Source organism: Anarhichas minor, unplaced genomic scaffold (genome assembly GCF_050575085.1).
Source record: "Anarhichas minor isolate MPS153535 unplaced genomic scaffold, ASM5057508v1 ptg000004l, whole genome shotgun sequence".
Classification (NCBI taxonomy): domain Eukaryota; kingdom Metazoa; phylum Chordata; class Actinopteri; order Perciformes; family Anarhichadidae; genus Anarhichas; species Anarhichas minor.
In genome coordinates, this window is record NW_027466450.1 from 13,609,963 (window position 1) to 13,633,050 (window position 23,088).

Sequence of the window (23,088 nt, forward strand, 5' to 3'; positions counted from 1 at the left end):
AACGTACAAAACTGTTTCCGGTTTGGTTTCAACATAAGAGCATAAATAGCAAAACATGGCAACGTTTCCTGTTTGAGCTTTGGTGAAAGTTTTTTCATCTTTAACTTTAGTAAAAGTCGAAATACTAATAACTAAGTATATTTATTTACTACAATTTTGAGTGTTTATGTTTGAGTATTAATATATATGTCACAGGAGACGTTTATTGCACAACAGTTTACTTTTATCAATACTTTAAGTACAACTAATAATACGAATCCTTCTGTACTTAAGCCGACTGCTGGTACTTTTGATATATTTTGTTGATAATACTTCTGAACTATTACTTGGGAATTTGAAGAGTAGAGCATATAATACAGAAATTAAGCGCCTAAAGGAGGTTCTACATTTGACCTGCAGTCTGGTGGAGGGGTGGGGGGATCCTCCATTATCTTTTTCAGGCATCTAGCATTTTTATTGTGTAGGTTAAAGAAATAGTTTGTCATTTTGGTAAATATGCATTTTCCCTTCTTAATGGGGATAACATGAGAAGATTGATTGAACACACACAGAACACAGAACATGGAACACGGAACACATACAGAACCCACACGGAATGCAGGACACACAGAACACAGAACACACATAGAACACGGAACAGAACACACAACACAGATCACACAACACACACGGAACGCAGAACACACACAGAGCACGGAACACACAGAACACAGAACACAGAACTGTCTGTTCCTTCACATATTTACTGTACAGACACGAGTCTGAGTCTGACATGAGTAGTGTCAATCTGAACATCGAGCTAACTCACAGAGAGAAAGCAAATAAACGTATTTCCCAAAATGTGATTTAATTCCATCATGTTTGAAGGCCATAAATACCAACACAAGTATACGATACAAAGTGTATTTCCCAAATATAGGTCAATTTTCCATGGTGTTTTTGGCACTTTTATTTTGAAGTCAAACACACTCATGTACCGGAAAATGGCTGGCTAGCTACCGTTAACTTGATCTATTCACACCCATGGTTCCCACAGCTGCTACAGGAGACAACATTAACAAAACTCAACGGACAACCTGGGAATGGTTGCCAGATCTCGGTTGATTTCCACCGGAGTCAGACATTCAAAATTCTACTTAAGTGAAAGTACAGAGGTATTATCAGTAAAATGTACTTAAAGTATCACAAGTGAAAGTAGTTGTTTTGAAGTATAGAAAGGATATAGAAACACAATAACTTATATCACTATATAATAATATATAATACAATAAATTATAATGTTGTTATTATTGCGCTTTTATATCATCAAATGATATGCTCTATCAAAAAATTCACCTCAATTTCTATCATGTATACTTCATTATACTGTTATAATGTGTATTATTACTTTAATGTCTGTGCCTTACATAAACTGCACATGTATACTGTAAACTAACTAAGGTTAGTTGAGTAAAGAGTACAATATTTCCCTCTGAGATGTAAAAGTGTAAAGTGGAAATATTCAAGTAATGTACAAGTACCTCAGAATTGTAGTTAAGTTGCCTACATTACTAAATGGTGTACATCAAATGTAATCTCATAATTTATAAAGTAACCAGTAATTGAAGCTATTAAAGCAATCAGATAATTGTAGTACAATTGTAGTAAAAAGTACAATATTTGCCCCTAAGATGTAGTAGAGTAGAAGTATAAAGCATCATAAAATGGAAATAATATTTATTTAATTTAATTTAATTGTTTATACTAAACCACAAGTACAAGACAGCCTGATCCACACTCCATACCAGTTGATGGCGATAATCCACCAATTCATTGTTTGCTAACCGCCAATCAACCTACAAAAAAAGAAAGAAGAAGAACTTCACCAGAAGATAAATTCATGTACTTGTAGGAGGTAACTTCACCAGAAGATGGTAGTAGAATACGACACTTCCAGTTTACATTAATAAAAAAAACTCAAAGAAGAATTTGCAGACGTCACTTCCTGTCTTGAGGCAGAAGCGACGCGAGCCAACCATGGCGACGGTGGTCGAGAAATCAACGAAGGAACGGCTGCTGTCTGCGTTGGACGATTTGGAGGTTTTATCCCGGTAAAGTTAAAACTCTCGCAGTTGTAACCTGGTGTCGCTTTTATACAGTTAATTACGGTATTGCTGTTTCACGTGTAGAGAGTTTATTCGGCTGGTCAGAGCACATGAATCAGCTAGCTAACCATCACGTTAGCCGCTATTTGAATCTCCTTTGCTTGTGTGTTTTTATTATTTCAGAGAGTTGATAGAGATGTTGGCTCTGTCCAGGAATCAGAAGCTGCCACAGACAGGAGAGGACACCCAGGTAACACAACACACTGACCAAGAGTTTCATTCATAACAATACACAGACCAAGATTTTCATTCATAACAATACACAGACCAAGAGTTTCATTCATAACAATACACTGTCCAAGAGTTAAACCATCTGATTTCAATCAGAGTGGTGGAGGTAGTATTTAGTACACTCTATTCAAATAAAACCTGTGTGTATACTAGAAGTGTTTTGTGTGTGGTCCTCAGATCCTGGAGCTGCTGGTGCAAAGGGACCGGGAGTTCCTGGAGCTGATGGAGACGGCTCAGCAGCAGGGGAAGGTCCACCAGGAGATGCAGCTGCTGGAGAAGGAGGTGGAGAAGAGAGACAGCGACATCCAGCAGCTCCAGAAGCAGCTGAAGGAGGCGGAGCACATCCTGGTGGGTGGTGCTTTTGTGACAAATTTAAATATGGGACTTAATACTGTGACATTGAAAACAGTCCAGAAGATCTTTCTGCACCAACACTGTCTTTCCTCACGACTGACTTCATGCCTGATCTTATCTAAATCCTTCATCTTTATTTTTTAAGGCCACTGCTGTTTACCAGGCAAAAGAGAAACTCAAATCCATTGAGAAAGCCAGGAAAGGTGAGTTAAAACACCTGTCCATCACTCTCTGATGATTGCTGCGCTTGTTGACTCTGGTTTTGTGTGTGATGGTTTGTTGACTTGTTGTTTTGCAGGAAGCATCTCTTCAGAGGAAATCATCAAGTATGCTCACAGGATCAGTGCCAGTAACGCTGTGTGTGCGCCGCTCAACTGGGTACCAGGTAGGAACCACAGAATAACTGTTCCTCCTGCTCCTCATGTTTCCCTTCACCGCTAACACGCGTGTCGGTTACAGGTGATCCACGCAGACCCTATCCTACTGACCTGGAAATGCGCAGTGGAATGCTGGGTCACATGGCCAACCTGCCGACCAATGGCGTGAACGGTCATCTGCCGGGTGACGCGCTGGCTGCTGGGAGGTTGCCAGGTAAGTCCTTCCAAAGATTTAGGGTTTTATGCCTCTGTGCCGGAGACAGAGGCGGGATGTTTTCAGGTTGTCCGTCCGTCTGTGCGTACCTATGTGAACGCCTGGAGGGGATTTCATTACATCTGGCACAGGCATCATCTTGGACTGAAGAAGGAACTGATTACCGTGACCTCACAAACTCTTTTGGGCCATAACTCAAGAATTCATGTGCTTATTATGACCGTTTCACACAAACGTCTAATAGGACAAAATTATGAACTGATGGCATTGTGGACAGATGTGTTCTAGTTCATTGTTAGAAAATGTCTGCTTGTTTATCACGTGTAATGATGCAGATCTTACTCTACTCTCCTTGCACTTCTTTACTAAAGTGGCACGAGTGAGACACCATTTAATAACACAATTTCTTATGAATCAGTTTAAGTCGTAAGTTTTCATTTGGACGTTGATTTCTTATATTTTCTTTGGTGAAGGGTTTGATTTTGCCCAAACCAGTCGGGTGTAATTGTCAAAGTCCTCTACTGTGTGTATTATTTGTCTTCATCTGGACACCTCAGAGGACATTATTACTGTTATAACATGGGCACTCGCTCGCTAGATTTGTGAATCCCCAGAATAACCTCCGTCTCTCCTCTTTGTCCTCTCAGACGTCCTGACGCCTCACTACCCCTGGCAGTCCTCAGACGTCTCCGTGGGGATGCTGCCTCCTCATCATGGCAACGACTTCGGCCTCGAGCCTCCGGGTCACAACAAGGAGAACGAGGACGACGTGGAAGCCATGTCGACCGATTCCTCCAGCAGCAGCAGTGATTCCGACTGAAAGACTAAGACTGTGTGTGAGTGTTTGAAAGGTCACCACTGAGCTTTGGTCAGACAAAAAGGATAAAAATTAAGCTTGTAAATTTACAAGACCATTCTGTTTCTTTGCCTTGACATGTTCCATTTACGTCAAATCCAAGTCTACATAAGTGTCTTGTGGTAAAACTTTGCATGTAGTGAATCTCTGGAGTCATGAAGGAGCTAATTCCTAAAATGGAAAGAGATTAAAAGCTGTATGTAGAAGCTCCACTCTCATTCTTCTCAGCTGAGATCTTTAGTTTAGTCACTTCCCTGCTATCCTTTAGTAAAATAAGGGCCATCTTTTATGTACATTTTGTAGAATGAGCCAGTTCGTACGAGCCATTTTTCTTTTTTGATTCTTGCATTGCAAATAAGGTTATCTTTGTGTTTTAACTCCTCTTCTTTGGATTGTTCATAACTGGTCCAGTGTGGCCCAGCAGTTGAAGGTTTGAAGAAATCATTATCATAATTAAATCCCACCTAATCGTCAGTCTGTGTGGCTTTTAACAGTCAGAGGGAGCTGTTCCTCCAGAGTAAACAGAGCTTCTTGAATTTGCACCAGTTTGAAAATATAAGTGAAAACAAATAAGTGTCTGTCTGATGTACTTTAATTGTATATAGTTTAAACACAAATAAGAAAGATGAACTCCTATTCTAGACTTTTACACGATGTAATTATTCTAATATCCTTCTAAAAGACACTCAAAGAGAAACCAAACCCAAAATCTGACCTCTCTTGCTCTTTGGTGACCGGTTACCTGTGTTTGAAGTGTGTAACTACTTTTTGCCAGTTTTAGTGTGAATGTTCTACGTGTAGTGCAGGTTGTTCAATAACAATGTGGACTAATGCTGTGGATTTACCTCTGTGTAAATAAGATTGTACATACTCAGCCTTGTAAATAAATACTTTTTGAATAGAAACTGAGTGTGTGTTTGTTTGGTTTTTCCATTGTAAAAAATAATGTGAATGTTTGGTAACGTGAAGGAGGGAGTGTTTCTTTACGGGTTGATAATATTCAGACTCAGTAAGACAAGGTGTTAATGAAAAGCCCTGAAAAACATAAAATACAACAACACCTATTCTTCATCTACAAGTATGAGTTGACTTAGTTAAATATGATTAATACTCTAATTCCCATATATTACACAGCAGTGATTGATTTAATTTAGGTGAAAGGCCAGAATGAGGCTATATTTACAGTGTCAATGCCATGACACTGCTGCCTTCACGCACTCTGTAAACTCAATATGTCATGAATTGATATTGTATATTATAGTTAAAGAGTAAGAGCAAAGACATGCTATTTTTTAATATGGTATCGATTGCATTTCATCTTCGCCTTACACACATTTTAGTAACTTAAATATTTTCCAGTCGTGTTTACTGGGATCCGTTTTTAGATGATTTACTAATATCCGATAGCATTGAAGGCGACACTGGTCGAAGCCGTTTTAGCAGTTCACCACGCATGCGCGTCAGTTACTCCACTGAAGAAGGGAGACATGGCGACGTCCCTGATCTGCGGCCGTTTGACGGCTAGCCTGAGAAGCTCAGGGGCCAGAAACACCATCAGCTCCGCTTCCAAGGTGAGTGTGTGTGTCCTGCATTGAAGCGATGGTCTCCTGCTTCCCGAGCAGGTATGTGTGGAAGTGAACCACCATCGTTAAAGACTACAGTTTACCCCAAAACGGACAGGGTCAAATCTGACATTAGCAACATCATCATTGGGCTCCTGTTGTTTTGGCTAGCATGCTAACTAGCACGGAGTTAGCATTAGCGTTAGCTCGGCTGTCACAATGAAGTGATCCAGGCAGAAACATCAGCTAACACAAGCATAAACGTTTGTTTTATCCGGCGCTTATTCGGTCACATCCGTGTGTTTTGAACGGTGTCTTTTGGAGGTGAATGTGCGCAGTTGTAGCCCGGTGACCTCCACCAGCACAGCGGAGGAGAAGCTCTGCGCCATCGCTTCTGTCCCATCGCGTCTGTGTCATTGCGTCTGTGTCATCTGTCCCATCGCGTCTGTGTCATTGCGTCTGTATCATCTGTCCCATTGAGTCTGCGTCTGTCCCACGGCGTCTGTCCCATGGCCTCTGTCTCATTGCCATTGCGTCTGTCCAATGGCGTCTTCTGGAGGAAAGTTAGCTGGACAAATCCACTCAGTCTCAGTGAGCACTGACAACAGCGTTCACTGCAGAGAAAGGCTGTCAACAACAATGATCAACAAACATGGCGTCCTACTGGTATGTCAGAGGAGGTGTCATTATTAAGTACAAGTTACAGCAGGTGGGAAACCTATAATTATATTGCTATTAAACTCAAGTTTGTCTCGTGTATTGTCCCGCTCACGCAAGTTGCAAACAACTCCTGAGTTGCCTGGCTCAAGGGAAGCTTGTAACGTCTGATTTGGGCCTTAATGTGGAGCTTGTGGTTGACTGAAAGTCATTCAGAAAGTATTCACACCACTTCCCCAGCTCTGAGCCTCCACACAATCCGGTCTGTTGAGCTCTGCTGGCAGCTCCTCAACCTCATTAATATCAGGTGTGTTCATTTACCAATCATGTCCAATCAATTGAGTTTACCACAGATGGATTTAAATCAAGGTGTAGAGACATCTCAGTGATGATCAAGAGAAATGGGAGATGCCATAATTCAATGTCGGCTGTCATTGTGTCATTTGCAAAAATGTCTAAAATGCTGTTTTGCTGCAACGTGAAAGGTGACTACTTTCTGAATGCACTGTTCTGTATATAAAACCAGATATCAGGGATTTGGATTGTTATTTGTTGCAGTTTATATGAATGACATCAGCTGGTGATAACAACTGGAAACTGAGAGACAAAACAAGATATGGAACCACCTAGTTCCCCCAGATGTCCGAGCTGCTAAAAGAGTTCAAACAGCTGCGTGTTGGAGCTGAAATTGAGAACCAAAAGTGTCTTCTGAGTGACGCCATGTTGGAATACCTGCTCTTCTTCTATCTATTTTGCCCTGTTTTGATCATTGTGTTAGTTGATGTAGCAGATTAGCAGGCTTTTGTGTAAACACTGATGCAGCAGGCAGTATATTTTACTTCTCAGACCAGCATTACTGACTTCTGTAGTTTTCCCAGATTTTGGTATTTTGAATTGAGAAGCCCTTTAACACACTGTCTCGGTTTCATATCCTTAATGAAGTTCCCCCTGCTGCGTGTGTTGTCCTGCTGACTGTACACTTCTCTGTTCTTAGAAAGTACCTCAAGACACTTTTGTTGTTGCTGTAGATTGTTTTTTTTAAATGTGTGTTTAGTGTGGACAATTCCAACCTGTTGTCTGTAATTTAGCTGTTGTCAGTTTTACAGATGCTGTACTACATCTCTCTGCCTGTGACACACAGATATTTAATCTGATAAAGATGATCCTGACATAGATTTAAGATTTTCATAAATTTTAATGTTTTTAAATAGGAATGCACCGATACTGATATTGGGCCGATAATAATTCAAATAACATGATCTTGGACAATATGGCAGATATATCAAGTTCTATGTTCTTCCACTTTATACATGATATACTGGTATGTTATTGAATTCTGAAGACTTATTATTATTATTATTATTTTTTTTTTACCAATCATCCGGTGCCCAGATATCATATCAGTATTTGTTTTTCATATCAGTATCGGGACTGAAAAATGTTCTCAGCCAGCAAAAGCCATTCAATGCTTGTACATGCAGTAATGAACCCTCTATATAAAAACATGAAGTTTTCATTGGTACTGAAGGAGTCCACTATTGCTGCACAGGTTCTCGGTGGTTCTTCGGGTCTGTTTGGAGCCCATGTGTCCCAGCTGCAGCAGCAGCAGCAGAGGAACCTCTCCCTGCATGAGTACATGAGCATCGGGTTGCTGAAGGAGGCCGGCATCGCTGTGCCAGACGGCTTGGTGGCCAGCTCCTCGGAGGAGGCCTACTCTGTGGCCAAGCAGATCGGTAAGAAACTGCCAATAATCAAATAATAATAATAATATCATACATATTTATCTGTACAGATGATCAAAGGAAGGGTCTTTGCTGAACTCAAAGCATCTTATATTGAGGAAGTTTCCCATGCAGCCGTACAAGAACTTTGTTGATCAAAGAATAATTCAACAAGATAACAAATCTGACCAGACATTTAATGCTAACTTCCGGTACACACACGTTTTGGCAGCTTCCACAAGAGTATGGAGGTTCGACACCTCGCTCTAGTTCTTATAGACAAACCCAGAGTTTCATGACCTTTCTATGAGGGTTTTTAAATAGCTGTTTAGTAGGTGGACGGACACACACTTGGTCTAAACATAGCAACCTCCCGCTTCAGTGGTATCAGTTGACACCCGGCTAACATAATTGCAGGACAGTAAGAGGGAGCTCTAATATCTCTGCTCGGTGTTACGGAGCTTTATAGTGAGTTTCAGCTCATTGTGTATCTGTCAGGCCCACAGCTTTAATGTTGTAGTTCACTCTTACTGCTGCCATAGCATCGTTTTCAGAGGAAACGTATGTAGATAGTATCACAATATCTTTCCAATGTGACGTCTTCAGGTGTTTTTCACACAGTCCAAAGACATTTAGTTTACATTTAAGACTGATGAGCCCAAAACTCTTGATGTTAATTCTTAGCGTTAATGAATTATCTGACTTGTTTTCTGATACTCTGTCGCCTGATTGACTTGTTGTCTCAGCACTGCGGTGGGCGGGATGTTAGGGGGAGGTTTGGGCTGCAGAAGTCATCATCAGAGTCATCTGTCATAGACGTCTTTTGTTTCGTCACTATCACAGTTAATAGGACAGTGTTTTATTGATGGACGCTTGTGTGTGTGTGTCAGCTTCAAAGGACCTGGTGGTGAAAGCTCAGGTGCTGGCTGGCGGCAGAGGAAAGGGGACATTTGAGGGCGGACTGAAGGGAGGAGTGAGGATCGTCTACTCGTAAGTAATCCAGCTTCTTGTCATCAAACACAAATCCAGTGCCAACAAACATAAATAATGCTGCATTGACAGTATTAGTGCAGCTCCCCGAGAGTGGGCGTTCGGAACGGGCCGAGTGCTCGGGTGCTTGCAGCGTTCTCAAGAACCGCTCATTAACTCCAGGGAGGTGAAGAAGACTTTGGTTGTAACGTTGAAATATCCAGCAGTAAAAATAGACTGAAGTCTATAAGCCGCGGCCTGTAAAGGCCCACTTAAGACAATTGAACGCGCCCTCACTTCACTAACTTGGACACTGCACATCATTGGGTCCTCAGCAGTACACACACATTGGGAACCTGAGGCTTTTGCTTTTTATGAACCATTATCCACATTTTTTCTGAGCTTCCTGGAGAGGAATTTTAAACCTCTGCTTTTCAAGACATGCACCACAGAAATTAAGTTATAGCTGAAGTGCTGCAGGTGTCTTTTAGAAGGTTGCATTAGTTTTAAGGGGCAAAGCTGTCTTTCAGAAATGGTAAAATGTCAACAGTGTGGCAGGAACAACCTGCAGAGAAGCTGCAAGAACATGAAGGGGAAGATTATCTTCAGTCTGCATGTCGGGAACAAAAGACAGTTACCAGAAGCTCTCTAAAAGTCACCATCAGCTTCATGTGGTATTCTTAGATTTTACTTATTAGATGTGATAAGAAGGCCGTGTACATGACGCTTCTTCTGACGCTCACGATGTTCTTCCTCCCGCTCCTGTCCAGGCCAGAGGAGGCCCGGGACATTTCATCCCAGATGATTGGTCGAAAGCTGTACACCAAGCAGACCGGGGAGGCGGGTCGTATCTGCAACCAGGTGTTCATCTGCGAACGCAGGTACCCGCGCAGAGAGTACTACTTTGCCATCACCATGGAGCGGTCCTACCAGGTGAGGGAACACACACAAACATTTAGATACTGTGAAGCCTTAAGGTGGATTTAAACTGCTGTCTGTACTGTCTGCTACATGTCTCTGGTAATGGTATAAAAAGTATATAAATCCATCGTAATGACTATTTCCTGCATCGTTCAGTAGCTTGATGAAGGTGCTAATCGTTGCTGTAGCCAAAGGCCTGATTTAAATTCTGTCTCTTGCTCAAATGGCTCTATTAGTGGACAACAATATACACAAGGCAGAAAATCAATAAAGACCAAAAGGAGAGTGATTTCAGAGTTATTTAAAAAACCAAAAGTCATCCCTTTTTGCTGGTTGTGCTGTATCACACCACTAGATGGCAGCACAGTACTGAAGATAATGGTGACAGAGTACAATGGTCTCAGGTCATGGTTTAATGTATGTTAAATGACAGACCGTCAGAGGTTTGATCCCTTTAACGTCCAGTGAATCTCAAGTGTCCTCGTTCAGCTGAATACAGAATGGGCATTGCTGATGGGATAGGAAAGGCTTTAAATGTGATTTAACGAGTTAGAAAACCTGCATCGTCTTTCACCAGCGAAGGAACTAAATTGTGCCCTTGCTTCATCATTACCAGATTTTCCATCTGACCACTGGGTTTGCCTGCTGCCCTGCTGTCAGTCCACCTCCCAAAAGCTTAGAATTAGCGGCGGTATTCCCTGAACAACCCTAACGCTAGAAGTAAATTGGGAATTGGGAGAAAATGCCAATGAAAAAAAAAAGAAGATTTTAAAGCCATTGCTCAACTACTTGGTCAGAGAAATATCAATAGTACAGTTTAAGGAGAGTCTGAGTGGTAAGATAAGATACTAAATGTGTCTCTGTAGGAGCAGTATAGTATCCTTGCTCTTCTTCATTTTGGAGAAGGTAATACAGAGACATTACGTACATACACAATGAGATCATTATCATACATCATACACGTCATAGATGATGATGATGATGATGATGATACTCATCAGAGATGTGTCCTTTTGCTCTTAGTCTTCACTCCTACAGCAGGGAAAAGACAAAAGAAGCTATTTCACAGGTGGGAGTCTGTGGAACAAAACCTTTTATTAAAGGGAGAGTGTTTGAAGTAAAGTGCCTCCCCTTCAGATCTGTCGACAGGGAGACTTCTAGTAACCACAGATCTTAAGATCCAGCTATGTTCACCAATCTATGCAGCATCTCTACAACGTTTAGTTCACTTTTATCTACATTTCAGAGAGACATGCTGCTTCACAGGTAAGCCTCAATGTGCAGAAGAAGTGTGAGTGTAAAGGGCCAGAATAGACAATAACTGACGTCTCATCTGGATTGAAAAAAACTATTTGGATATATTTACTTTTTTGAGCTAGTGTCACTTGTCCTTTGTCCTACTTGTCGTCGTCGTCGTCGTCGTCGTCGTCGTCGTCTTGTAATAAAAAAAATAGAGCTGAAATGCTGAGTTGATAAATCAATACATCAAGAAATTGATGCAGAAATACAGAAATTAATTGGCAACTATTTAGATAATTGACTAATCGTTTGAGTCACTTTTCAAACAAAATTCTTAAATATAAGGACAACACGATTCATTGATTATCATTCAATCATTTATTGATGATTCCAGCCCTAAAAATAAGTTCAACTTAATGTAAGACTCAACTTTTTGCTGTTTAGATGCTCGTCCTCTCATTTTGTCATTAAACCACTTTCCTTATGTGGATGGAAATAGTTCGAGATCATTCATCAGGGCGTAGACAAAAAGCTGCGATCAAGTCGGGACAGTTTCCAGCAGCCTTCAAAGAATTTACAGGAAGTCACAGAAACGGTTACATCCTGTTGGATCCGATCTGTAGGCTACCTGTAGTTTGTGGACAACGTTCGGATAGTTTGTAATTCTTTGTATATGTGAAAATGTGTGCGTGTCTGGCATCGGATTCCATCCTTTTTTCTTTCTAAAATCTTTAAATTTCACGTATTTTCTAATTGAAATAGTGCAGAAAGTCAGAGTGTCAAACTCCTCATCACCCCCTCTTGTTTCCCACAGGGCCCCGTGTTAATTGGCAGCTCGCAGGGGGGCGTGAACATCGAAGATGTTGCCGCCGAAAGTCCAGACGCCATTGTGAAGGAGCCCATCGACATTGTCGAGGGCATTAAGAAGGAGCAGGCTGTCAAGGTACAATCAATAGTAGATGGAGCAAGTCACACAACACACGGGAGACGCTCCAACTGTGTGGCTTGGGCTGCAGGAGAAATCGAAAAAGAGAAGGAAGGGATGCTGTTTGTGTTCACGCTGCATTGTGGGAGACGATGTCTAAATCACAAGAGGCTATATGTTGTTTCTCAGAAGGAAACTGTTTCATTTAACAGGACACAGGTCCAATCTTTTCTCACAAATCAAGTCTCAGTTTAGAGAATCTCTCCTCCGCAGACTTCATTCCTCCCGGATGCAGATGTTATTTTTTCGGAGTAACAAAATTATAATCAATCTCCAGGTCTTTATAGAAAACAATCTGTATTTTATGATTGTGAAAGCTGCTTTGAAAATAATCATCCTATTTAGATTTTTCAGTCTGTTTGTTATTAGCAACACTCGGATGTTTAAAATCGTCCGTTAGTCATAAATAAACCCTCGACTTTAAAGGACACGACGGAAACAATTGTTTTATTTACAAAGATTACAGTTTTTCTAAACAGTTGAGCTTTTTTTTTTTTCACAGAACAAATGTCTTTTGGACAAACTTCAGTGTGGAACCATCTTCCATCTGAATTATTAAGAGCTGACGTACATGTGAGATACAGCAAACGTCAATGGAGTCTCTAAAGCTGCACTAATTAAAGTTGTCATATTGATAAAGCGTCGACTGACTCTAGAATGTGAGAGACGTTGCGTATAGTGATGAACACAGAGAGTTATCACCCGTCTGCGGCTCCGAGGAGCATTTCAGCCTCTTTTGGCTCTGAGATTTGGTTTTTAGGCACATTTACTCAGCGCTCATAGCGTCGTTTTTCAGAATAAAAGCTGTAAAAAGCTACTTTACTCTACCTGCTCAGCAGCAAACAGACACAGAAATCGGTTAATACATTTTAAGGTAATTACCTAAGTTAACCAGTCATTCTTTCTGAAATCTCTCAAAGTTTTTTCGTATAAAAGTTTTATTTGTTAACCAGTGACGGAACCCTGTCACGACCTTTTTACGGCTTCACGAACATTGTTTTTCAGTCCTGCCGGTTTCATGTTTATCTTTTCTAAATCTTTTCAGAAGCTGATTTAAGAGTTTCTTTTTTATAAATCTTGAATCTATTTTCTCTGAATTTGATTGTGAATAGACTCATTTCTCCACTCCCTTCATTTTCTTTGTCTTAGTCCAGTTTCCTTCTCGTCTCTCGCTGTATAATCTTGAGTTTTTGTGTCTCTGGATATTGAATGTTGGTTGTCACAGGAGAGCAGAGACTCGATATATTTGACAAAGGGGAGAGGTGCTGATTGCAAGGCTCTCCAAGTAGACGGAGGTTCATTGATGTTCTTTCACTCCTTTTCATTTATTTTTCTCCACCGAGACCACGTTTGTAAAGCTGCATGACATTCATCGAAACATCTGCAGCTTTTACTGTGTTTACAGTGATGCAAGAAGAAGCTCATAGTGTCCTTTAAAATCCCATTCCCAACTCTATTTTTTTATTAGTAATATAAGTACTACTAGAGCTAAAATGTGGTGAAATTACTTAACGACTAACAATGTTGATTCTCATTGTTTTCACAGATCAAGTTATCGTGTAATGTACTTGATTTTTTTCTAGACATAACAGACCATGAACTCATCAGAAATGACTAATCTTACCTTTCTCTTCAATTTTCTAAACACAAAACTGTTACACCTTCATGTTGTATTCAGTATCAACAAAGTGACACGTTAAATATGCAGATATTTCTGTGCGGCTGCAGCCTGACATTAACGAATGACAGCCCTCAACATTGTTTTTATTTGCTCAGCTGGTTGAGAAGATATGTAAATGATTAGAAAACGTATTTTTAAATTGTTGTATTTTTTGCCGCCAGTGTTTGAGAGAAGAGAGACTAAGTTAACTAACGGCACAATGTAGTGTATTATTTTGTTCAGTCTTCAAAGCTGAGATATGAAATGCTGATACTGTGTGTAATACTGAATTACATGGAAATGTTCTGAGGAATGACGCACACACGAGCCATCTGCTGTACTGTATAATCATCTGTTTGATGTGGCGGTATTTTAAATGAATAGTGTCTCCTCTTATCTTGTTTGTTTGATCCGTAAACAAACTGAAAACATGTTTGAGCTCACCGATTAACGTGTATTAGCATGAAGACTGGAAACTCTGTCCAGGCTAGTTGTTGTTTCCAGTCTTCATGCTAAGCTAAGCTAACCGGCTGCATCTTCAGAACGCGTGAACACGATACCGAGTGTTGTTGATGAAATCTTTTTGTGTTGCTGCAGGTAGCTCAGAAGATGGGCTTCCCGCCGGCGCTGGTGAACGAGGCGGCGGAGAACATGATGAAACTGTACAATCTGTTCATCAAGTACGACGCTTCCATGTTGGAGATCAACCCCATGGTCGAGGACGCGTCTGGAATCGGTACACACACACACACTGAATGTATCTACTAACAAATATTGTGTGTGCATCAAAGCCTGGTTTATCTTTTTCCTCTGTGCCGTAGAGGTCCTTCGTTTTAACTCTATTTTAAACACAGTTGCTCTGGGTACCATGAACACGTACACTGTAGTTTATTTTGACTCAATCCCACATTCACAGTCCTGCTGCCCCAAATACTTACTAGAGCAGCAAAGTTGGATTAATCCGCTTCTGAAAATTGTCCAAAACAAATGCATTATTTCCTCCTTTTGAATCATATATTTGTATTTTTTAAAGATATATGTCTCCACTAGGAACCAATGAGCTTGGAGCTGAAAGCCTCAGACAGGAAGTCAGACAATATTGACAGATGGACTAACACATGGGTGATTTTGGTCTTTTTCGTGAGATTTGAAGAAAATAAATAAATAAAACAAAAGCTCCATATTTAAGCTTTTAAGTTAAGTCGTGGTTTGAATTCCAGCTCTCTCGGATCAATAAGTTAGGGAGGCATCTAAAAATCTATGGGTCGATCTCACTATTTGCACAAACTTAACTTATTGTTTTAAATGACACTCGCACAAAGAGAGAGAGAGAGATTGATTTCAGTTTGAGGTGTTTTGCGTGTGTTGAGTGCTGGTTAATGACTCTCTGTAAACCCACATTGATGAGCTCCTCAGGCGTGAGTCAGAGCTCTTTAAACACTCGTATGAAGAGGAGAACACAGACCTTTGTGCTAAATGACAACTAATAACCAAAACATGAAACAATCATTAGTTGCAGGCCTACAAAGGTTCCTCCGGCTGCAACCGAACCTTAACCGCTAGCTAACGAGAGCCTGAAATATGTATCAATGTACTGTAATTATGCTTAATATATGTAATGGATCTCCAACTAATGACTCCTTTTATTGTGTATTTATCTGTTGATTATTATTATGATTGTGTGCCCCTTCTGGTTTTAAGACTGAAATGGAAATCTCTGCACACAACCGTCACGTCTTCTTCTAATGGCAAAATGTTGTGTTTGTTTGTCACCAGTGATGTGCATGGACGCCAAGATCAACTTCGACACCAACGCAGAGTACCGCCAGAAGATGGTGTTCGCCATGCAGGACTGGACCCAGGAGGATCCCCGGGACAGGCAGGCTGCCAAGGCCGACCTCAACTACATCGGCCTGGATGGAACCATCGGTTGTCTGGGTCAGTGCACCGTAAAAAGCCCCAAAGACGACTACAACGTAACAAACAAAGTCAATCAGGGGTTTCAAGGACTTCAAAATCAGATGTCAAACATGTGTGGTTGAAAGAAAACATTTGTGACAATTTTCTTTTTGGAAAACATTTTGACTCGCGCAAGAACATTTTCCTAACCCGAATCTCGCTCATATCCCCTTGATGAGTTCCTCATGTTCGTGATACGAGGAGTTGTGCTCGTATAAGGCTCCATTATGCTCCATAAGGTTCTGCTCCATTTGTGGGCATGTTTCATTCACAAAAATGTTACCGAAGAATTTCAAGTCTGCCGTCAGAAATCATCAAACTAAAATAGAGAAAAGTTGGCAGAGTCAGTGGTGATAGAAGAGGCCTCAAAGCAGTTAGAAAATATGAATATAGCTGCCGGCGACGTGACATCGGAGCAGCACCGTACTCTGACGTAGAAGGAGAGACGGGTTTGACGTGAAGTTGTTGGTGGCATTACACTGTCTGCTGTTGTAACGGAGGATGATCCCAGACAGAGACCTGCAAGAAAAGCTGTCAAACCTCTCAGTAAGCCGTGATGATACGGTGAACGGAATAGAAGTTCATTTAAGGTTTTTATTTTTACATTAGTTGATTGACTTGTGAGTATGACTCGTACGACAAGTCTGGACCTTTGAATGTGTGACTGACACATTCTCTGAAATTGCTCAAACGTCCCTCTTAGGACATATCCGTGAGTACAAGTGAGTCCTGCCTGAGGCCCAAAGTTATTATCTTCTATTTATAAGTGAGGCTTTTTGGCAATAAACTGTTAAATAAGATAAGAATTAACAAACACCGTGATGATAACCAGCTGATTCGGGCATATTTCAATGGATTTGCCAATCAAAATCCAATCCGTTCTTTACAATGTTCTGCTTTCCTTTACGACAGCCGGGCTCCACAGTGGAGCATTTCACCCCATATGCAGAACTGTTCCTGAATTACTTACAAAAAAGAACATTGAGGTAGCAGCTTCTCATTTATAGCCGGCACTGATCGTCCCTTTCACCGTTTAAAATGACAAACTTCAGCTTAGGAGTCCCATTTTCCCATCCAAACTTCTATTCATACCTTATCAGTGTGTCAACGTAATGGTTTTGAATCAGGACCTTCTACATCTGTTATGTCAACAATGGGAGATGGACTAAACAAACACTTCACTTTCCTGCTAGCTTGTACTGCAGTCAGTGATTGTCACGTTTGATATTTTACTTTGAAATGACCAAAGAGCGTTGTTCCTTCTAGTTAACGGAGCGGGTCTGGCCATGGCCACCATGGACATCATCAAGCTCCACGGCGGCACACCGGCCAACTTCCTGGATGTAGGAGGAGGAGCCACAGCTCATCAGGTGACCGAGGCCTTCAAACTCATCACCTCTGACAGGAAGGTAAGAACACACCGCCTGCTGATCCCACAGGCTGTTTAATTCTTTATGTAATGCTGGAATTATGTTTGTGTCACCATGACATTATTTATTGTAGCATAGGTAATGCTAATGTTATGGCGGTGTTGCTCAGGTTCAGGCCATCCTGGTCAACATCTTCGGAGGCATCATGAGGTGCGATGTCATCGCTCAGGGCATCATCATGGCTGTAAGCGAACTGGACCTCAAGATCCCCATCGTAGTGCGGTTACAAGGTAGAACACACACACACACACGCACTCTTAGAAATCTCTCACATAAAATGAAGAGCTAGATTCTCACACATCTGGGAAAACCTGGAACAATTTATCCATGGATGCCGGACATAGGCGGTCTGGCTGCGCTTGCCTTTTAGTGCGTGATGGTGCATGTGCGCATGCCCCAGTGGTTAGCTCATGGCCTGCGCTGCTCTGATACAGGGGTTACAGCTTGTTGCGGAAGTGTAGCACCCACCATCTGGTTCCCCTTCAGGTTAACACTGTTAGCTCTGTCTGCGCTGTTAGCACCGTTAGCTGCAAGTCGTCGGCTCAGCCGTCGCCATGTTTAGAGCCATGTGGAGGCAATAGAAATGCTCTGAATTTAGAATTTAGCCCATATAACCCAAATACTACGTCTATACTTGAGACTTCCACGAAAATGTGAGATTCACAAATTAGTCATTTTGCTTTTTGAAAATGTCCTTAAAATAAATTTAAACACAATTAAACTGAAAGCTTTTTATGTACTCAACTGACCTGAGCCATCAGCCTCTTTACACTCCAGTAAACTACACACACACACACACACACACACACACTGACGGACCTCACCACCTCCAGTCAGACGGGTTAACCGGCAGCAGCTGGCAGCTCAGAGGAACTTGTGTCTGTTTGATGCCTCCCACTTCAAAGTCTGGCTCCTGGACACATGCAGAGAACGATGAACCCGACTGAACTGTGGATTGTTATGTATTTATATGCATATGTACATTTATACTCTGTATTGTCGAGGGCAACTGGTGATCAAAAAGGTTCAAAGTCCTTTTTGTCTGTACATCACCTTCAGATGACATTTATAAATATTTGCGACCACACAGATTTGGCGCATCATCAGGTCGTCCTGCCGGATGTCTCGGTTTGGAGTGAAACTATAACACTCTGTGCATAAACAGATGTACTCAGTGACACTTTATTAGTCTTTCCTTGCAGTTGTCATCCATGTGTCAAAAAACAGAGAAGGAAATTGGACAGGTTTTTAAATCAGATTTAATAAAACCCTGAAATATAATAAGTACAACTCTTTTCTTACTTTAAAATCATAAATGACTGACAGCGGTTGTGACACACGACTGAACACCACAGTGGGAAGAAACTTCAGCGACCGCATGTCAGCTGGCAAGACGCTACGTTGGCCAATCAACTACACGCAAGCAGACATTGCCTTCTGGCTAGACTGGCTTCATTAACTCCCAGAACTGCTGACTTTTTAAGTTCAGTATTCGGTAAGAATGTCATGAATGATTTGGCTGCTTTATTTTTGCTCTCCTCTGAGATGATGTTTCACTGTTTTCAAAAACTCACATTTGATAAAATCTTGAATTTAGTTTGTCTTCTTTTTTGAAGGGACGAGAGTGGACGATGCCAAAGCTCTGATCGCTGCCAGTCCGCTGAAAATCCTGGCCTGTGACGACCTGGACGAGGCTGCCAAAATGGTACACACACACACACACACACACTCACACACACACACACGCGCGCACTAATACACTCTCTCGTGCTGTGAAAAAAAATTGAGTTGATTTATCGTGACAACACACACTTAAGCACACACTACCTTGTATTGTAGGTGGGTAGATGAATAAACATGCACCTGTCTGTAAAAGCTCCAGGTGTGTGTGTGTGTGTGTGTGTGTGATTCTGAGGAGAAATGTCACTTTGGCTTTATAACACATGAGCTCACCAAAGCACAGGAAGCAGCAACCTGTGAAAACACAGGTGAGAAAACACAGGTGAGAAAAGGGTTAGAAGCAGGTGAGAGTGAGTGAATCCGAGAGAAAGGAGAAATCTGAAAGCTCAAGAACAAACTACGGAGATTACATAATGGACATAACTCAGACACATCATGCCATTGATGGTAATATTCGGTGATATATGTTTTACTAACTGCTCACCAGGTTAGATGAGGATTAGTGTAGCAGATAAATCTACATGTATCAGTGCAGTGAGGTACGTAAGCTGCCTCCCACTGATGAATGTTAAATTCATCTTTAACTTTTTAACCTCTCTCTTCATCATCCTTTATTCATGTCTCTGCTCTCTTTTATTTTGTGTCTTTTTGTTTCTTGTCAGTACCGGCTACAATCACGAGTACTGAAACTAAAAAGCTATTAAAAGAAGCAGATTTTTGTCCTGCTATGGTAATATCATTTTGGAAGTTGTATGGTCAAAAAGCACCTTTTAGAATAATCAGTTATTTTATTATTTTATATTAGTGGATGGTTTTTTCTAAAGCTCTGGGCAGCCATTGGTTTCCATCTTTTTCCTTATGGTATGAAAATCTTAAACTTGTGATTGGACACATGAATACCTGTAATACCCCCCAAAATCACAGGTCACACCTTCAACAATCTGCTTTTAAACTTCTCTTTTTTTCATCTTTTAGGCGACTAGTTGAGCCTAATTTAGTTTGTTTTCTACCGACACATTCTTAACGGTCGATATAATGCCAATTATGTTTTTTTGTATCTAAGACAGTTGATGAATAGAAATTTACAACTCAAATTAAGCTTTTTTTCTTTTTAGCCCTGGTTAGTTGTTAATACATTTTCAAATCCTACAGAAACTAAAGGAAACTAATGGCTTCCTTGAACAGTTAATCTGATGTATTACAAACTTCTAAAACAGCAGCACGGTCTTCAAACTCTTCAGCTGTGATGTGAAGTATATATGATTTGTTGTAAATGGGTCAAAACATGCAAAACAACAAGTATGTTCCCTTTAACGTGAGGATCTGCTAACTTTGAAAAATAAGAATATTCGTTTGACTTCACTTGACCGTCTCTCTGCTCACAGGTTGTAAAGCTTTCTGAAATCGTCTCACTGGCTAAGGAAGCTCAAGTGGACATCACCTTCCAGCTGCCCATCTAAGAAAGAAACCTCCATGACTTCCTCACCCTAGCACTTCCTCCATCGCACCCCCAGCCGCCCACCACTCCACCCCAACAGACGGACAGCAAGACGAGCCTCTCACACCTGAGAGGAGATCAAAGACGTGTAGTTTTCTCCCTCTTGTGCTGTGGCATGATGGCGTGACTCTGTACAGGTGTCCAACAGGTAGACCGCAACAGGTTTCACTTAGACAGAAAGCAGCCTCCTTTTTAGTCACACTGGCATCTCCGCTTACAGTCTCAACCCTTCACGTTTCCTCAGACCTACAAACTTGAGTTGCACTTGAGTTGATACGCACAAACCTCCACTTTCAACTCCTTCACACACGATGAACTGTTCTGTTTACTTCAGTTCTTGTTGGGAAATGTTCCTTCGCCCCTTTTTTTTTTAGACAAATTCAAGCATTGCAGCTGAAGCCTGACTGGCATTATTTAGTGTTCTCAGTTCAGTTAAAATGAATAGACTGCTGATTGTTGTTATATCAAGTGGGTGCATATGGTTGACTGAAAAGGCATCAGGACAAGGATTGTAATCCCACTACTCTCTTTAACACATGTAGTTTTGTATGAGTGCCTTTTCAGTATTTTGTCTCAAAGTAGGAATGTAACAGAATAAAAGACATTTGTTCCCTCTGTGCAGAACATTGAAGTATTTCATCAAATGCATAAATCAGTGCTGAAAAGCCAAACAAAAATATTGTGCTGTGTCTCAGTCAAATACACTGAATAACACGGCAGCATTGATTTAATAACAGTGTTCAGAAACACAAATTGCTTCCGAGAATGAGCCGTTCCCCCCCCCCCCCCCCGCAGACGCCTCCACGTTATGTTGTTACCTCCTGTAGACTGAAGACATCAGCCGGTCTTTACTGGGCAAATGGCACACGTTTCCCTTTTCCCTAAAAAAAGAATGTGCGACACATTTTCAAGCGTCTAGAGAATTGTGTTAAAAGCTCAGTTCACCAAAAACGTGAAATCATTTACCTCCAGTTTTATCTATCCAGGCTTTGGATTGATTTGTCCAGATTTTGAGACGCCTCCATCCCAATATGATGTTTTTGCTGAAACTTATTTTCTAACAAAAACAAATATCAGCAGGTTGAAGCATGAATCACCACAGCCTGGACAAATTAATCCAAAACTATGTATGTATTTTCTCAATTGTGGACGCATGAAGTGAGAGTGATACAAATGTTGCTCTCCTGCTTGTTTGGTTCTTTGGTTAGTAATGATACATGTTAAATCTTCTCATTATGAGCTGAAGTTTTTGCTGATTGAAAAACAACCGTTGTGGCAGATTTCATCAGCTGTAATTTGAAATAAATCACCAAAAGACAAAATGTAACTCCGAGCTCAGTCGCTAAATCTTTAAATGTGAGGACGTTTAAAAAAAATTCAAAACTAAAACTCAACAGCTTCTCAACTCCATCTTAAGTTTTGAGTGTTTGGTGGATCAGCCTGTCGACACCAAACCTCCCGGCATGAAGTCCTGATGGATAAAGACTGCAGGGTCAGCATGGCTCACACGGTTCACCCTCAGCTTTGAACAGGCCACATTTGTCAGTCTAAAATATTAGTTGTGACACCTGTGGACCGGGGCGTATTGATCGCTGCAGAGATCTGGGGCAAGTATTGACGAACGGTCCTGGAGTTTCTGTTTCTGCCTCGGCTGCTGGTAAAGCTCCGTGTGTGTGTGTGTGTGTGTGGTCATGTTGAACAGAGGTGATGCATCTCAGATTTTTAAATGAGTCGAATGAATTATTCAGTGTTCCTGTTGTGGAGCTGAACTTTCCCAGAGAAAAGCCCCGAGGGAGGAACTTAAAAGTTGAGTCGAGTGAAAGTGAAATCGGCACGGTGTGGTTTCCTGAGTCCTCTTTGTCTCTCGCTCCGTTAGATGAGCAAAAGGACACTCGTCTCTCTCTTTCTTCCCTGATGATCATTTGCAAGCTGCTGTAGCGTGAGCTCGTGTGCATCCTCTCGCTGCCATCGCAAATATTGGAGATCTGTCGACCCCGTCCTGCTTAAGTGAAGCGTGCGTCATTATGTTAGCTAACGAGGGCGCACTGGACGTCTGAGGTGCAGGCGGCTGTTCATGAGTCGCATCTGTTTCTCCATTCGAAGCATCAACCAGATAAGATCGTTAAACGGCCTCGACGGCAGGTTTATTGTCATGTTGGATGCAGCCATCGTAGAAGTCCCTCATTTAAAAGAACTACTGCAGCAAGAGTTTTTTTTTTTTTTTTGGGGGGTTTTCTCTTCCTTTGCATGTCAAAAGTTACAAGAAATGGAGACACTGGAGATTTGTGTTTCTGTGTATTTATTTAGTCCTACTTGAATCCCGTTCATTGACTTGCTTCAGGGTTGAACAGGGACTTCTGCAATGGCTTCCACTGTATGTTCAGTCTGCCATCATGCCATCATGCCACGCAGCGGTAGCCATATTCTCTTTCTTTGGTTCTGTATGCGGCTGTGACCTCTCACAACGATAAAATGACTGTAGTGGTTTCTTTTCCCTCCTCCTCCTCCTCCTCCAGCGCTCCGAACACAAAGCAACATTGTGAGTTGTACGTCATTTGTTATATCTTGTAAATAACCAAACTGATGTTCTCTCGTTGTAAAATATTTATGCTCCTTCAATGGGCTACTACA

At 41.3% G+C, this 23,088-nt stretch overlaps 2 protein-coding genes across 3 annotated transcripts; both read left to right on the forward strand.

The window, feature by feature from the left end:
* The first annotated feature begins 1,964 nt into the window (after positions 1–1,964).
* On the forward strand, positions 1,965–5,081 carry med4 (mediator complex subunit 4). Its single transcript, XM_076109899.1, has 7 exons — positions 1,965–2,090; positions 2,268–2,334; positions 2,553–2,723; positions 2,875–2,932; positions 3,028–3,114; positions 3,189–3,320; positions 3,968–5,081. Exons 1-7 carry the CDS (start codon positions 2,017–2,019, stop codon positions 4,138–4,140), a joined length of 762 nt encoding a protein of 253 aa, XP_075966014.1. The 5' UTR covers positions 1,965–2,016; the 3' UTR covers positions 4,141–5,081.
* Positions 5,082–5,620: 539 nt separating this feature from the next.
* Positions 5,621–21,072, forward strand: sucla2 (succinate-CoA ligase ADP-forming subunit beta). 2 transcript variants are annotated; one of them, XR_012959141.1, is made up of 12 exons: positions 5,621–5,747; positions 7,945–8,128; positions 9,007–9,106; positions 9,856–10,018; positions 12,060–12,188; positions 14,488–14,626; positions 15,667–15,828; positions 17,116–17,258; positions 17,389–17,509; positions 18,606–18,774; positions 18,896–18,984; positions 20,345–20,370. XR_012959141.1 is itself a non-coding variant. In XM_076109883.1 (11 exons), the coding sequence occupies exons 1-11, from the start codon at positions 5,664–5,666 to the stop codon at positions 20,417–20,419; spliced, it is 1,389 nt and encodes a 462-aa protein (XP_075965998.1). In that variant the 5' UTR covers positions 5,622–5,663; the 3' UTR covers positions 20,420–21,072. The 2 variants fall into 2 exon arrangements, 1 of the variants encoding a protein (XP_075965998.1); XM_076109883.1 differs by lacking the exon at positions 18,606–18,774 and having other exon boundaries at positions 5,622–5,747; positions 20,345–21,072.
* The last annotated feature ends 2,016 nt before the right edge of the window (positions 21,073–23,088 follow it).

Coding starts and splice junctions, on each gene's coding strand:
- med4 (XM_076109899.1), top strand. CDS start 2,017: ATGGCGACGGTGGTCGAGAAATCAACGAAGGAACGGCTGCTGTCTGCG. Junction 2,091..2,267: donor GATTTGGAGGTTTTATCCCG/GTAAAGTTAAAA, acceptor TTATTATTTCAG/AGAGTTGATAGAGATGTTGG. Junction 2,933..3,027: donor CATTGAGAAAGCCAGGAAAG/GTGAGTTAAAAC, acceptor GTTGTTTTGCAG/GAAGCATCTCTTCAGAGGAA.
- sucla2 (XM_076109883.1), top strand. CDS start 5,664: ATGGCGACGTCCCTGATCTGCGGCCGTTTGACGGCTAGCCTGAGAAGC. Junction 8,129..9,006: donor CTCTGTGGCCAAGCAGATCG/GTAAGAAACTGC, acceptor TGTGTGTGTCAG/CTTCAAAGGACCTGGTGGTG. Junction 12,189..14,487: donor AGAAGGAGCAGGCTGTCAAG/GTACAATCAATA, acceptor GTGTTGCTGCAG/GTAGCTCAGAAGATGGGCTT.